Genomic DNA, 12,529 nt, shown 5'->3' with positions numbered 1-12,529 from the left:
TGAAAGGGAAATAATGCAATTCAATTCGTGGCGCGAAATATGAATCGGTTTTTATGGAATCGATCAGCATCTTAAATTTTATTTATATTTTGTGGTCCAGTGAAATATTAAGGCAAAACTGTATTGCAAAAAAAGAAATCCTGGCGTGTTAAACAGTACAAAAAACAAACCATATTCATAACATAAAAACAATATGCATTATATCTATTTTTAGTTCACGGGCCTAAATCCCTTGGATAGCGAAGATGTATAAACTGTGTCAAAGTAGTCTCGGATTCAGAAACTAACCCGACTAATCACTAGATCCTGAAATGAGGTCATATTCAGGTGATATACGGCAGATGGGGCGGGCTCATTTCCCCGAATACCATTTTCCACCTAGCTACATCTAACATCTTAACTTTGTTTACCCTGTATCCAGATCCTAAGCAATGCCTGTTCTATCAGTTGTGGGAGGTCATGGGTTCAAACATCTGTCAAAGATAGTTCGAATTTCCTGTATCTCTCCTAAGCGGCATTGATATAGGGGTCATCATAATAGTCAACCATTTTCCAAAGTGTGCACTGTAAAGATCTGTAAAGAGACCACTGTTTCAGACCCAACCCAATCTTAAAATGCCTCCATCAACCATTTTCAAATGTCAAGATCAGAATGAATCATCTTGTTGCTACACAGTCATACCAATATCGAGTTGTATTCGACCCTACAAAAAGTGTTTATTTAGAGGCTTGTCGAGTTTAATATCGGCATTTGCAATATTTTTCAAAATAGCCTCCCTTTAATTTATTTTTAAATTTCTGCTATGACATTGAGGATTTATTTACTAATTGGAATTTATTCTTTGATATATACGACGAGCGTATCATGCGCTTACGGCGCAGCTCTTTATTATTGTCATGTTTTCGCTGATCCTTACATGCATTTGTTTTGGTAATTTTGTAAAAGTAAAAAAAATATGGTTTATTTTGTTTGTAACATTTTTTTCATATAGAGCAAAGAATAATAAGCCTGTAGAACTTAGAAATACCAAACATCATTGACCTACCACCTGTAGTTCCCCATAAACTAGACCTAATAACATACTAATACAATGTTGACGCCGCAGCCGACGCCGGAAACAGCATACCTATGTCTCGCTTTTTGGCTCCTTCAAGGAAAGACAAAAATCATACAAGTCTAACAAAGGCAAGACTAACGTTAAATTAAGAGTTAAGAGCTAGATTATTCAAGTTTAAATATGTGGTCCTTTTAATTTACAGTGCATATCTTTAGACCGAATATGTACTTTCCATATGAAAGGGTGCCATATGTGCAGCAGGGTATGATTTACCATTCTCACACTCGGATTTCGGTGGTGTTTGTGATGTACTGTGGATAGTTTACTTTGTAGTATGTTAAAGTCCGTTTTCCTAGACGTTTGATTGTCCCTCAAGTGTCATGCCTCCGTTTTTATCGCACAGACCATATCATTTCAAATTGGTTGGCTCCAAAATAATGATATCCTACCGAAAGCCCACCCATCAAATGAGATTGGAGCACGAAAATCAGATCTTTGTGCAGACAATTGGGCATTAATTTTCTTTGCACATCGAAACATTTATTTAAGTAGAAACCCAAATTGTTTTAGGTGACGGACACAAAACTCAATGGTGCTTTTAGTATGTCTCCCATTCGGCGAACTATGTCTAACATTGACAGGGAGTTTACGTTTTAGTAGTATTTATTCCGGTGCTGCTTTTCATACTATTTTGTACTAGCTATATTTTATTTCGCTTTTTGGGTGTTGGTACCATGGAAAATGACATTGACCCTAAAAGTCAAACAATTGATGTTTTTATGTTATAAAAATCCATGTTTATTATGTTTGTAACAGCTAAATCGTTTCAATGCTATCAAGAATTTTCCCTTGCAAAAATTCATGAGGACCTCAACTTTTTCATCTCATGGGTCACTTTTTTCGTGCTTAATATGACATATTATAATTTTTTTCCTCGGACTTTTTGTTTTTTAGTAAGATAATGTGTTTGTTCAATTCTGTCCTTTACTGGAATTACTTTTTAAGATAAACAGGAGACAAGTTTTAGTCAACTATAACAGTAATACCAATTTTTCCTACTAATTCTGCAGAAACATACTTTTGTTTTCTTCAAGAAATTTAAAACTGTGCAAAAAAACTTTGAATCTTAGCCTCAGTTTCATTATACATTTTACTCGAGAACTTCCCAACTTTCCCTGCTTTTCTGTATGATCTTCGCCCTAAACATGCATGAAATATTTGCAACTGGACGTTATGCAGCCAACCAATCAATCAATCAAATATTTTTATATAGATTAGACAGTTGGTTTTCCCGTTTGAATAGTTTTACACTAGTAATTTTAGGGGGCCCTTTATAGCTTGCTTTTCGATGTGAGCCAATGCTCCATGTTGAAGGCCGTACCTTGACCTATAAAGGTTTATTTTTATAAATTGTTACTTGGATGGAGAGTTGTCTCATTGGCACTCATACCACATCTTCCTATATCTACGATCTGTTGTTCTAACTTTCATTTTAAACTTTGCATTTATTGTATGTCTTCATGATGTCAACTTTCAGTTTGAAAAGTTTGATTTTTTTTATGATAATACTATAGTTTTGATAGGGGTCCTTCATTTTTGCATACTCCAAATATATAGGAAAATGTATTTGTATTTTTCATATTTATGCCTATTATCCTCTATTCTTTATGTTTTAACACACCATTAAGTTCATCAATCTCTTGTTCTTTTATTCAAATACATTCTTACATACATAAAATACAAAATAGCAGTCAACTTATACAATGTTAAATTAAAACAAGTATACACAGTTTAACAGGAAGGAATAAATTCCCTTGACAACTCATTCAAGGTCATGTATTCATATTTTACTGTGTAAAATCAACTTTGATATGATAAAATGACATTGAAAAACAACAGAGAAAAAATGGTAACATATGATACAAAAAACTTGCATGTAAAATTATTTATCTTTTTAGACATCAAAGTTAAAAAGGTCTACAATCAAATGAAAACCAAAATGACATTGAAATACAACAGAGAAAAAATGGTAACATATGATACAAACAACTTGTATGAAAAATTATTTATCTTTTTAGACATCAAAGTTAAAAAGGTCTACAATCAAATGAAAACCAAAATGACATTGAAATACAACAGAGAAAAAATGGTAACATAGAATACAAAAAACTTATATGTAAAATTATTTATCTTTTTAGACAACAAGGTAAAAAAGGTCAACAATCAAATGAAAACCAAGAACCAAATATAAATATGTCATCATATTGTCAGTAAGGGAGCTAGAATGAACAATTTTGCCCTGCATTTTTTTTAAGTTGTAATCTCGGTTTTGCATAATTATTTTTCACTCTATTAGCTCCTGTCTTTTTTTATTAGTTTATCCTGACTTTTTTAAAATATAAATTGTCATTCTGCCTTTTTTTTTTACACCTCCCTAAAAATAAAATGGTAGCTCCCTAATCTCAAACTATAAAATCTTTATGATTTCAACACCTAATGTAAATACAGATATATGAATGGTTCATTGAAAAAAAATTTATATCCTTTTATAAATTCTGCTATAGATTAACTTAATTAGAGACTCTAAAAAGCCAGTGGTGTTGCTCACATAGATCAATGTATATCTTCAACAGTAGGCTGGAATAGATTTCATGACAAAAATCCCTTTCAGTTGATCTGATATTATTTTAGTTTACAATTTCTCTTCATCTTCTTTAGTTTTTGCCCAAAATACAAGAGGGTAAAAAAAAGTCATCATTCAAGGTATGCTGGAATAGATTTCATGACAAAAATCCCTTTCAGTTGATCTGATATTATTTTAGTTTACAATTTCTCTCCATCTTCTTTAGTTTTTGCCCAAAATACAAGAGGGTAAAAAAAAAGTCATCATTCAAGGTAGGCTGGAATAGATTTCATGACAAAAATCCCTTTCAGTTGATCTGATATTATTTTAGTTTACAATTTCTCTCCATCTTCTTTAGTTTTTGCCCAAAATACAAGAGGGTAAAAAAAAAGTCATCATTCAAGGTAGGCTGGAATAGATTTCATGACAAAAATCCCTTTCAGTTGATCTGATATTATTTTAGTTTACAATTTCTCTCCATCTTCTTAAAGTTTTTGCCCAAAATACAAGAAGGTAAAAAAAAAGTCATCATTCAAGGTAGGCTGGAATAGATTTCATGACAAAAATCCCTTTCAGTTGATCTGATATTATTTTAGTTTACAATTTCTCTCCATCTTCTTTAGTTTTGCCCAAAATACAAGAAGGTAAAAAAAAAGTCATCATTCAAGGGTACTCGCTCCTATCATGAGTCTACACACTTTTGTCTTGTTATTTTAACTTTTAAATTTCTATTAATCTATTTTTTTTAGTAAAAATCGTCTGTAAAGGGCAATAACTCTATAGGAAGGTGACTTATAATTTCAGACTAATGACTTTTTTGTGGATTTTGTCTTGTGGATCATTCTTGTAATTATGAGTATATCTCTATCTATTATAGTTGTCTAGAAAATAAGAAAAAAAAATGAGAAAAGGGTAAAATTATCATTTAAGGGCAGTAACTCCAATAAAGAGTCATGTAATAGTTTTGACTTAAAAATGGACAATAGAGTGGAGCTCAATAATCTATACACATTTGCCCACATCAGATTTTATCTATTTATTGTGGTTAAGTAGAGAAGACTTGTCCATAAACCTTGGCTAGCAAAGATGGGTCATTAGACACATCCTTTGAACAAGATACCCCAATGATGATTATGTAAATTAGTTAAATCTGGGAACAATATGTCAGTATATATTTTCCTGGTTAAATTTGGCCTAGTTATTTCAGAGAAGAAGATATTTGTAAAAGTTAAGGTAAATTAGGGGTATAGAAAAAAAATGACAGAATTCTCTTATTCCTTGCTTAAAAAAAAAATGATAAAAATTGTGGGTCACTGCACTATTTCCAAGGTAGTTGAGTCGTTCAAAATTTCCAAAATTTGCTTTGATTGTTCATGAAAAAACACATTTTTGTGCATACAAAGACATCAATGAGACAGAATTTTGAAATAAAATAGAAGATAGGTTTTAAAATTTATTTTAAGAAAATAAAAAAATAAAAATGTTTTCTTGCAAAAAGTAAAAAGGAAAATTTCCCTATATAATCAGCATAAATTTTGTACTAAAAGATTTATTTGAAAAATTAATTCTATAAGCACACATATTTGTTACTGGTATTAGATAAAACATTTTCGAGAATGCAATGCATAACTAAGGTTTTTTTTATATAAATGAACAGTGTTTTAAACCAGATTTGGGCAAAGAGCTAGACAGATTATTTACTGTGGTTGTACAATTCAAGGTGGCCTTATAACCCTGAACTACCTTAGCCGACTGTGCAAGAGCTGAATAGCCAGTCAATGTCGTTAAAACATCCATTTGTTGTAACTACCTTAGCCAGTCAAGGTTGTTAAAAACATCCATTTGTTGTAACTACCTTAGCCAGTCAAGGTCGTTACAGTGACTTGACTGTAAGTGTTGCTATCCACCAATTGCAATTCATTCAAACATTTGACCAAATTGCAATTTGTTTTATTAAACCAAATTGTTCAACTGGTCAGAAATTTGCTGAAAACTGCTGTAGAAAACCACAGTCAAGTCGTGAAAGTGCAAGGTGATAAAATAAAACATTCTTACAATCTATATTCTTTTGAATAAAAAATTTTTGAAACCAAAAAAGATTATCTCCCCTTCCTACAAACATATTGCAATTTCACAAACATTTTACTGAATATGAAATGTTTTTATTCACATAATGTGTGATTCTTATGAATATAAAATCCTTTTCGAAAGAAAAACTAGTATATAAAAGCTTAGTTTGGACATTTTTATAGCAATTCAAAATAAAACATTTTACCTTTAGTATGGTAATGGCTATAATATAACTATACAGATTGATAGACAAATTTAGTAATAACATCATTAAGGTTGAGTTAAAGCTTTGGGTTAGGTGAATAATTTTTTTTACAGGTAGCATCAAGGTAGATTTAAATCTAACAATACCAACTGGTCAATTTAAATGTCCCTATTGTATTGTCAATTTTAAAAACAGGTTGAGCTATAGGTAAACTTTTACAGTAACACCTATAAGCAACTCACTATAATAAACAAAAATATAAAAATTTCAAAAATTTTGAACCAACCGTTTTGTCAGAAAAATTACACTGGTTATAAAGCACTTTGACAAAAACCAATTTTGATCATTGAGAAGCTTAATATTCCTTTTACAACATAATGTAATTAAAACATTTAGCTGACTTTACAGAGTTATCTCCCTGTAGTGTTAGGTACTACCTTAATGCAAGTTTTATGGTGATTTAAACTCATTTTAGATGCCATTGTGGATTACAAAAGAGAAGATGAATGAAATGACAAAAAGATCAATACACACCTCTGCTTTCAAAAATTTAAGTATAATAAGTTATTCCCTAAATAGAATGAGAAACACACGATAAAATCACATTTAAAAAAATCTAACATTAATTGCTCTTTTCTATGACTAATGTTAGCATAATAATGGTTCAATTGCACAAACATTAAAATAAATATAGCTTGGTATACGCTTCTAACATTAAGTACATATCAGACACCAATGCAGTAATTTAAAAGGGGGGGGGGGGGGTATTCCAACCCTGGAACACCATGAAACATTCACATCATTTTTTTCTTCATTAAACAAAAGTTTTTTTTCCATCCCCTTAACAACTCCCTGGATCACTAATGCACAAAAACAACACCCAGCAATAGTATAAAGCTGAATTAATGATTGTATTTCATATGTGATACAAGTGCAGATTTCATATAACACCTGAAATTACAAATGTCACACTGAAAAGGCTTATAATTTTCATGAACGATCTTTACATGGTTTTTAAGCAGGTAATTGTAATAGAATTTCTTATTACATATTTCACATTGGAAAGATTTTTCAGAATGTTTCAGTTTCATGTGTATATCTAACACAGGTTTACTTGCATATAATCTGCCACAGATTTTGCATGGTATAGCAATCTTTTCACTTGAATGTTTCAAACTAAAATGTCTTTTTATTGCACCATTGGTAGATAAAATCAACCCACATATTAAGCATTTATACCCGGATGTTTCGGACTTGAGCACATATTTTTTCCTTAAATGTTTTTGCCTATGCCTTTTCAAATCATCAGGTCTACGAAACTTCTCTCCACAATCTTCACACATAAACTCTTTTTCTTGATGAACCAGTAAATGTAACCTCATACACTTTCTCATCACAATTTTACCACATTGCTCACAAGCAACATTTTCCCTCAACTTGGAAATATGTTTGTCCTCGATTAAATGTTCCTTGAAATTGTGTCTTCTCAAACTTCTCGAAGTCGAATACTTCTTGTCACAAACAAAACAGGTATGTTTAGGTTTCTCTTTTTCACATACTTGCAAATGTCCCTTCATTTGGTGTCTTTCTAATGTTTTTTTATGCTTAAACTGCATGTTACATATATTACAGCCAAAAGTTTCCCTTTCATGTTCATTTGCAATATGCTTCCTCAGCATAATATAGTAAGTGAACTTTTCTTGACAAACCTCACATTTGTACCTATCTTTGTGTTTTTCCTGATATTTCTTCCTTTGCTTTTTAGCATCTGCTAATCTTTGTTCAATGCTCTTTTTTTTACGGCGACATTGTCTATATTTTGTTTTTTTACGATAAATGCTCAAGGCATCCACGAGAGGGTGAACAGTCTTTACATGAAGTTGTAATTGTTCTAAAGTGTTGATTGTAATGTTACATAAATAACAATGAAAAATACCGGTTTTTGTTGACCTATGCTTTTTTTCCACATGTCTCCAGGTCAAACTTTCAAAATGAAAAATTTTTCCACAGTAAAAACAGTTTTTACCTTCGCATTCCCTGCAGTTTTCACAAGAAAGACAAGCTTTTCTAGTACAAGTTTGATTATGAATGTTTTCTTTGCAGAAGTTTTTTATATATGAACATTGTGGACATTTTTGCAACTTGATGCTTTCTTCTCCAACTAGTTCTTCTTTTATTTTCTTATTTTCTTTCCTATTCATATAACTTTCTTCTTTTTCTTTCTTGCATTCATGATTGTCAGCAAAAAATGCCTGTTGGCAAAAACGACAGTACTTTGTGTCTTTTTGGTGTTTTTTATAAAAATGTTCATAAAGACTTTGATTAGATGTCCCAAAAAAAATCCTAGAGCAAACTGGACAGTTTTTTTTGACAAATTGTTCCCTTTTCATTTTGACAAATTGTACCCTATTGGAATTTTCAAAACAAGAAAATAGTTTTTTCTTTTTCTTTGTCAAAATTTCGTTTAATATCTCTTTTTTTTGTTCATCAGTCTTTTTTATAAATAGTCTTTTTCCGACCTTATCTAACTTCTCCTCTGCAAGCTGTCGTAGAGTCTTTGCTGACATTCTTAGCCATGGCAAGGTTATCATTTCAACTCCTCTTCTGCTATATTTGTCGTAAGTTTCCAAACAAGGACATGCAGTAATTTCAGTCAAAATGTTCTCCTTCAACTTTGTTTTCAATTTTTCACAAAAATGATCGCCCATTTCTTCAGTTGAATTAAAATCCATCTTACAATATATGCACTCTGCTCTTGTTGTATGCACATCATAGATGTGATTGTTTAATTGAGAAAGAGAAATTAACCCTATTTTGCATGTTCTGCAATAACATGGTAAACGTAAATCTTTAGTTTTAGTCTCTTCTAATGTCATGGGATTGTCTTTAACAAAAACATACCATTGATTGCCATGCCCTCTGACTTTTTCTAATATTTTATCTTCTGACCCAAAATGTAAAACTATTTGACTCATAGGATTAATTTTCATTTGTAAAATCACTCTAGCACATTCATGATTACACATACATAAGTGATTTGTAAAATATGTATGACAAATCACACATTGTCTCTGTGTGTGTACAAACCAAGCATGTGCATTTAACTTCTTAAGAGAAGTAAACAATACTTTGCATGGGCTGCAGAAACAATTGACATGTGTTGTTTTTATCTGATCTTTAACTAATGAATCTTGAAGTTGAATCTCATTATTTTGGGTATGACTTTCAAAATTTTCAAGAACAGTGTTACTTCTAAAAACAATATCTGCTTCAGTGTTTCTATTAGCGACAATCTCTGCTTCAGCGTCGCTATAAGTGACAATATCTGCTTCAGTTTTAATTCTAGTGACCATCTCAGCTTCATTGTTACAATTAGTGATCATCTCTGCTTCAGTGTTACTATTAGTGACAATCTCTGCTTCAGTGTTACTATAATTGATCATCTCTGCTTCAGTTTTTATTCTAGTGACCATCTCAGCTTCAGTGTTACTATTAGCGACAATCTCTGTTTCAGTGTTACTATCAGTGTTAATCTCTGCTTCAGTGTTACCATCAATGACCATCTCCGCTTCAGTGTTATTATTAGTGACCATCACTGCTTCAGTGTTACTATAAGTGACCATCTCTGCTTCAGTTTTACTATCAGCAACCATCACTGCTTCAGTGTTACTATTAGCAACCATCACTGCTTCAGTGTTACTATTAGCAACCATCACTGCTTCAGTGTTACTATTAGTGAGCATCACTGCTTCAGTGTTACTATTAGTGACCATCTCTGCTTCTGATTTAATTCTAGTAACCATCTCTGCCTCAGTGTTACTATTAGCAACCATCAATGCTTCAGTGTTACTATTAGTGATCATCTCTGTTTCAGTGTTACTATTAGCGACCATCAATGCTTCAGTGTTACTATTAGTTACAATCTCTGCCTCAGTGTTAATTCTAGTGACAGCCTCTGCTTCATTGTTAATTCTTCTGACAATATATGTTTCTTTTTCACTTTCGCTATCTGTTAGAGTGTAACTACTCATGAATAATTCACTTGGAGTTTTCACAATCTTGGTTGCACTGTCTTTTGTGTTTACTCTCTTTTTCTTTCCTGCTAAATAATGTGTACCATTGTCACCTCCTGCTAGATAATGTGTACCATTGTCACCTCCTGCTAAATAATGTGTACCATTGTCACCTCCTGCTAGATAATGTGTACCATTGTCACCTCCTGCTAGATAATGTGTACCATTGTCACCTCCTGCTAGATAATGTGTACCATTGTCACCTCCTGCTAGATAATGTGTACCATTGTCACCTCCTGCTAGATAATGTGTACCATTGTCACCTCCTGCTAGATAATGTGTACCATTGTCACCTCCTGCTAGATAATGTGTACCATTGCCACCTCCTGCTAGATAATGTGTACCATTGCCACTTCCTGCTAGACAATGTGTACGATTGCCACCTTCTGCAAGATATTGTTTACCATTGCCACCTTCTGCTAGATAACATGTACCATTGCTACCTTCTGCTAAATAATGTGTATTGTCATTTTCTGCTAATTTATGTGTACAGTTGTCACCTTCAGCCTCATAATTATTACTAATTATACCATTGTTTGTATCACTACTTCCTTTAACTTTTTGAACATTTAGCTTTTTCCGCTTTGCTAGTTTTTGTAATAAAGGTACATCCATCTTATAACAAAATGCAAACTTATCCATCTTATAGCTATAATTTAATTTTTTCAATCTTTCACAAACATGGTCTCTAAATTCTCTTTTACGAAAAAAGTCTTTTTTACAAAAAATGCATTGTTTTTGCTCCCCGTGGAGTAGGATCACATGATGATTAAATTGAAGGAGAGATGTATAGGTCTTATCACAAGTTTCACAAAAACATATGATACTGTCGGTTGCACTTATCCAATTATCAATCCTACTTAGGCACACATGACAATCAAGTTGAGACATTACGTGGCCACAGTCGGTCCTTTTTTCAGGAAGTTCCATGTCATGATGTTGAAGTAGACTATCAAGATGCCAAAATTGTTTTGGACATATCCTACAAGCAAGCATCCCTGAGGCCAATACAGGAATGGAATCAGTAATGGTAAGACCTAATGAAAAATAAATGAAACAAATAAGATACTTAATTTTTGTCAGTTTTATTTATTTAATGTGTTTTGTATATATTTTTAACATTAAGATATTTTTTTTTATATTCATTTTTTCTCAAATTGTTTATCATAATTTATTGAAAGATACATTAGGCCACGCCAAATTAATACCTTATCGTCGGATTCCCACTGGTTGAGAAAGGTTGACCAGAAGAGAAAAAAATGAAGAATGTGTCCCCATGGACACAGATGATACCCCCGCTTGCATACAACATCAGTGTTCCAGCTAGGATTTCAAAGGGCAGGGTGCCAATCCTGAAAAAGGGCATTTAACGCGTGATATGATATTATGAAAAGGGCATGTTTTATTAAAGATATAAATCAAACATTGTGTTTATTCGTTGAAATCACTGGTTATACAAGAACTACATCATTAGCCCATATAGAACTCTATCTTTCTACTTTTTAGGCTGAAAAACTTGTCAAGCAGCTTGTCACACACGTTTTTAAATCATTGGTTGGCCCAGTTAAGCTTTATATGCAGCATGTTTTGAAAGGTGTCCTGCTTCATTCTGTTTCTATGGTCTGACACACTTTACCAGTTTCACCTTTCTTCCTCTGATGTGCTTAATGGCAATACAGCACAAAACAGCTGTGGTCAGTAAATGTTAGGATATAGCAACAGTGAAAATTTGTATTAAAAATAAAGAAAACAGAAAAAGATGACCAAGGCACCCTACCAGCACTGCTACTAATAGCATCTTTAACTTTTCCCATAACTCAAAATACCTAAACATATATATTCTTAAGCAAGAAGTATGTACACATATTTTAGAATATGTTAAGTGGGTTACTCAATGCTTGGAAAAAAATTAGATTGAGTATCTTTCTTTATACAGGTGTGCTCCTTCTTTGGAGGATTATAAACATTGAGAAGAAGATATGTAAATAAGTGTGAAAGTACTTTTATTCGTGGGGCACCAATTTTCGTGGTTTTCATGGATGACTTTATCCACGATTTTAAGTGTCCAACGAAATAAAACAACCATTGTCCAAATCAAGACATGGAAAGATCCCCATGAAGGTTTGACTACTGAAATGATCTAGAGAATATATTGGATAACCTCGAATCTGAGAATACTTTAATAGACAATAACAATCAAAACCAAGGAGTAATGAAAGACTCACAAAACCAAAGGACATTTACATCAACAGTTATAAATAATAATTAAGAAACAACAGGAACTCCACTAAAAACCTGGAGTGAAATCAAATAGCAGTCACAGAACTACAACTGCATGCAGGATTAATATACCCATGTTATCTTTAATAACCTAAACTGAACAACTTTTGATCTTTTTATTCTCATAGAAATATTTTTTTTCGATGAAAGTCAGATGTCCGGTATTGATATGCTTGTATGATAAAGTGTTCATTTTATATCCTCATAGTTCTCGTACATA

General features: G+C 32.3%; 1 protein-coding gene and 1 long non-coding RNA gene across 11 annotated transcripts in view; one reads left to right on the top strand and one right to left on the bottom strand.

The window, feature by feature from the left end:
- The first annotated feature begins 5,354 nt into the window (after nucleotides 1-5,354).
- LOC139489798 (uncharacterized) lies at nucleotides 5,355-5,557 on the top strand. Its single transcript, XR_011656240.1, has 2 exons — nucleotides 5,355-5,461; nucleotides 5,506-5,557. It is a non-coding gene; the product is annotated as an uncharacterized lncRNA (long non-coding RNA).
- A 1,163-nt stretch (nucleotides 5,558-6,720) lies between these two features.
- LOC139489786 (uncharacterized) overlaps nucleotides 6,721-12,529 on the bottom strand; it is a 54,085-nt gene continuing 48,276 nt past the window's right edge. For 9 of the 10 annotated variants that reach the window (XM_071276618.1, XM_071276623.1, XM_071276620.1 and 6 more), the window contains one exon: nucleotides 6,721-11,066. In XM_071276618.1, coding sequence (XP_071132719.1) covers nucleotides 6,859-11,066 — 4,208 coding nt within the window. In that variant the 3' untranslated portion in view covers nucleotides 6,721-6,858. The remainder of the gene's footprint in view (nucleotides 11,067-12,529) is intronic. The other variant, XM_071276627.1, reaches the window with a different exon arrangement.

Source organism: Mytilus edulis, chromosome 9, assembly GCF_963676685.1.
Source record: "Mytilus edulis chromosome 9, xbMytEdul2.2, whole genome shotgun sequence".
Taxonomy (NCBI): Eukaryota; Metazoa; Mollusca; class Bivalvia; order Mytilida; family Mytilidae; genus Mytilus; species Mytilus edulis.
Note: the sequence above shows the minus strand (reverse complement) of the source record. Positions and strands in the feature narration are given on the sequence as shown.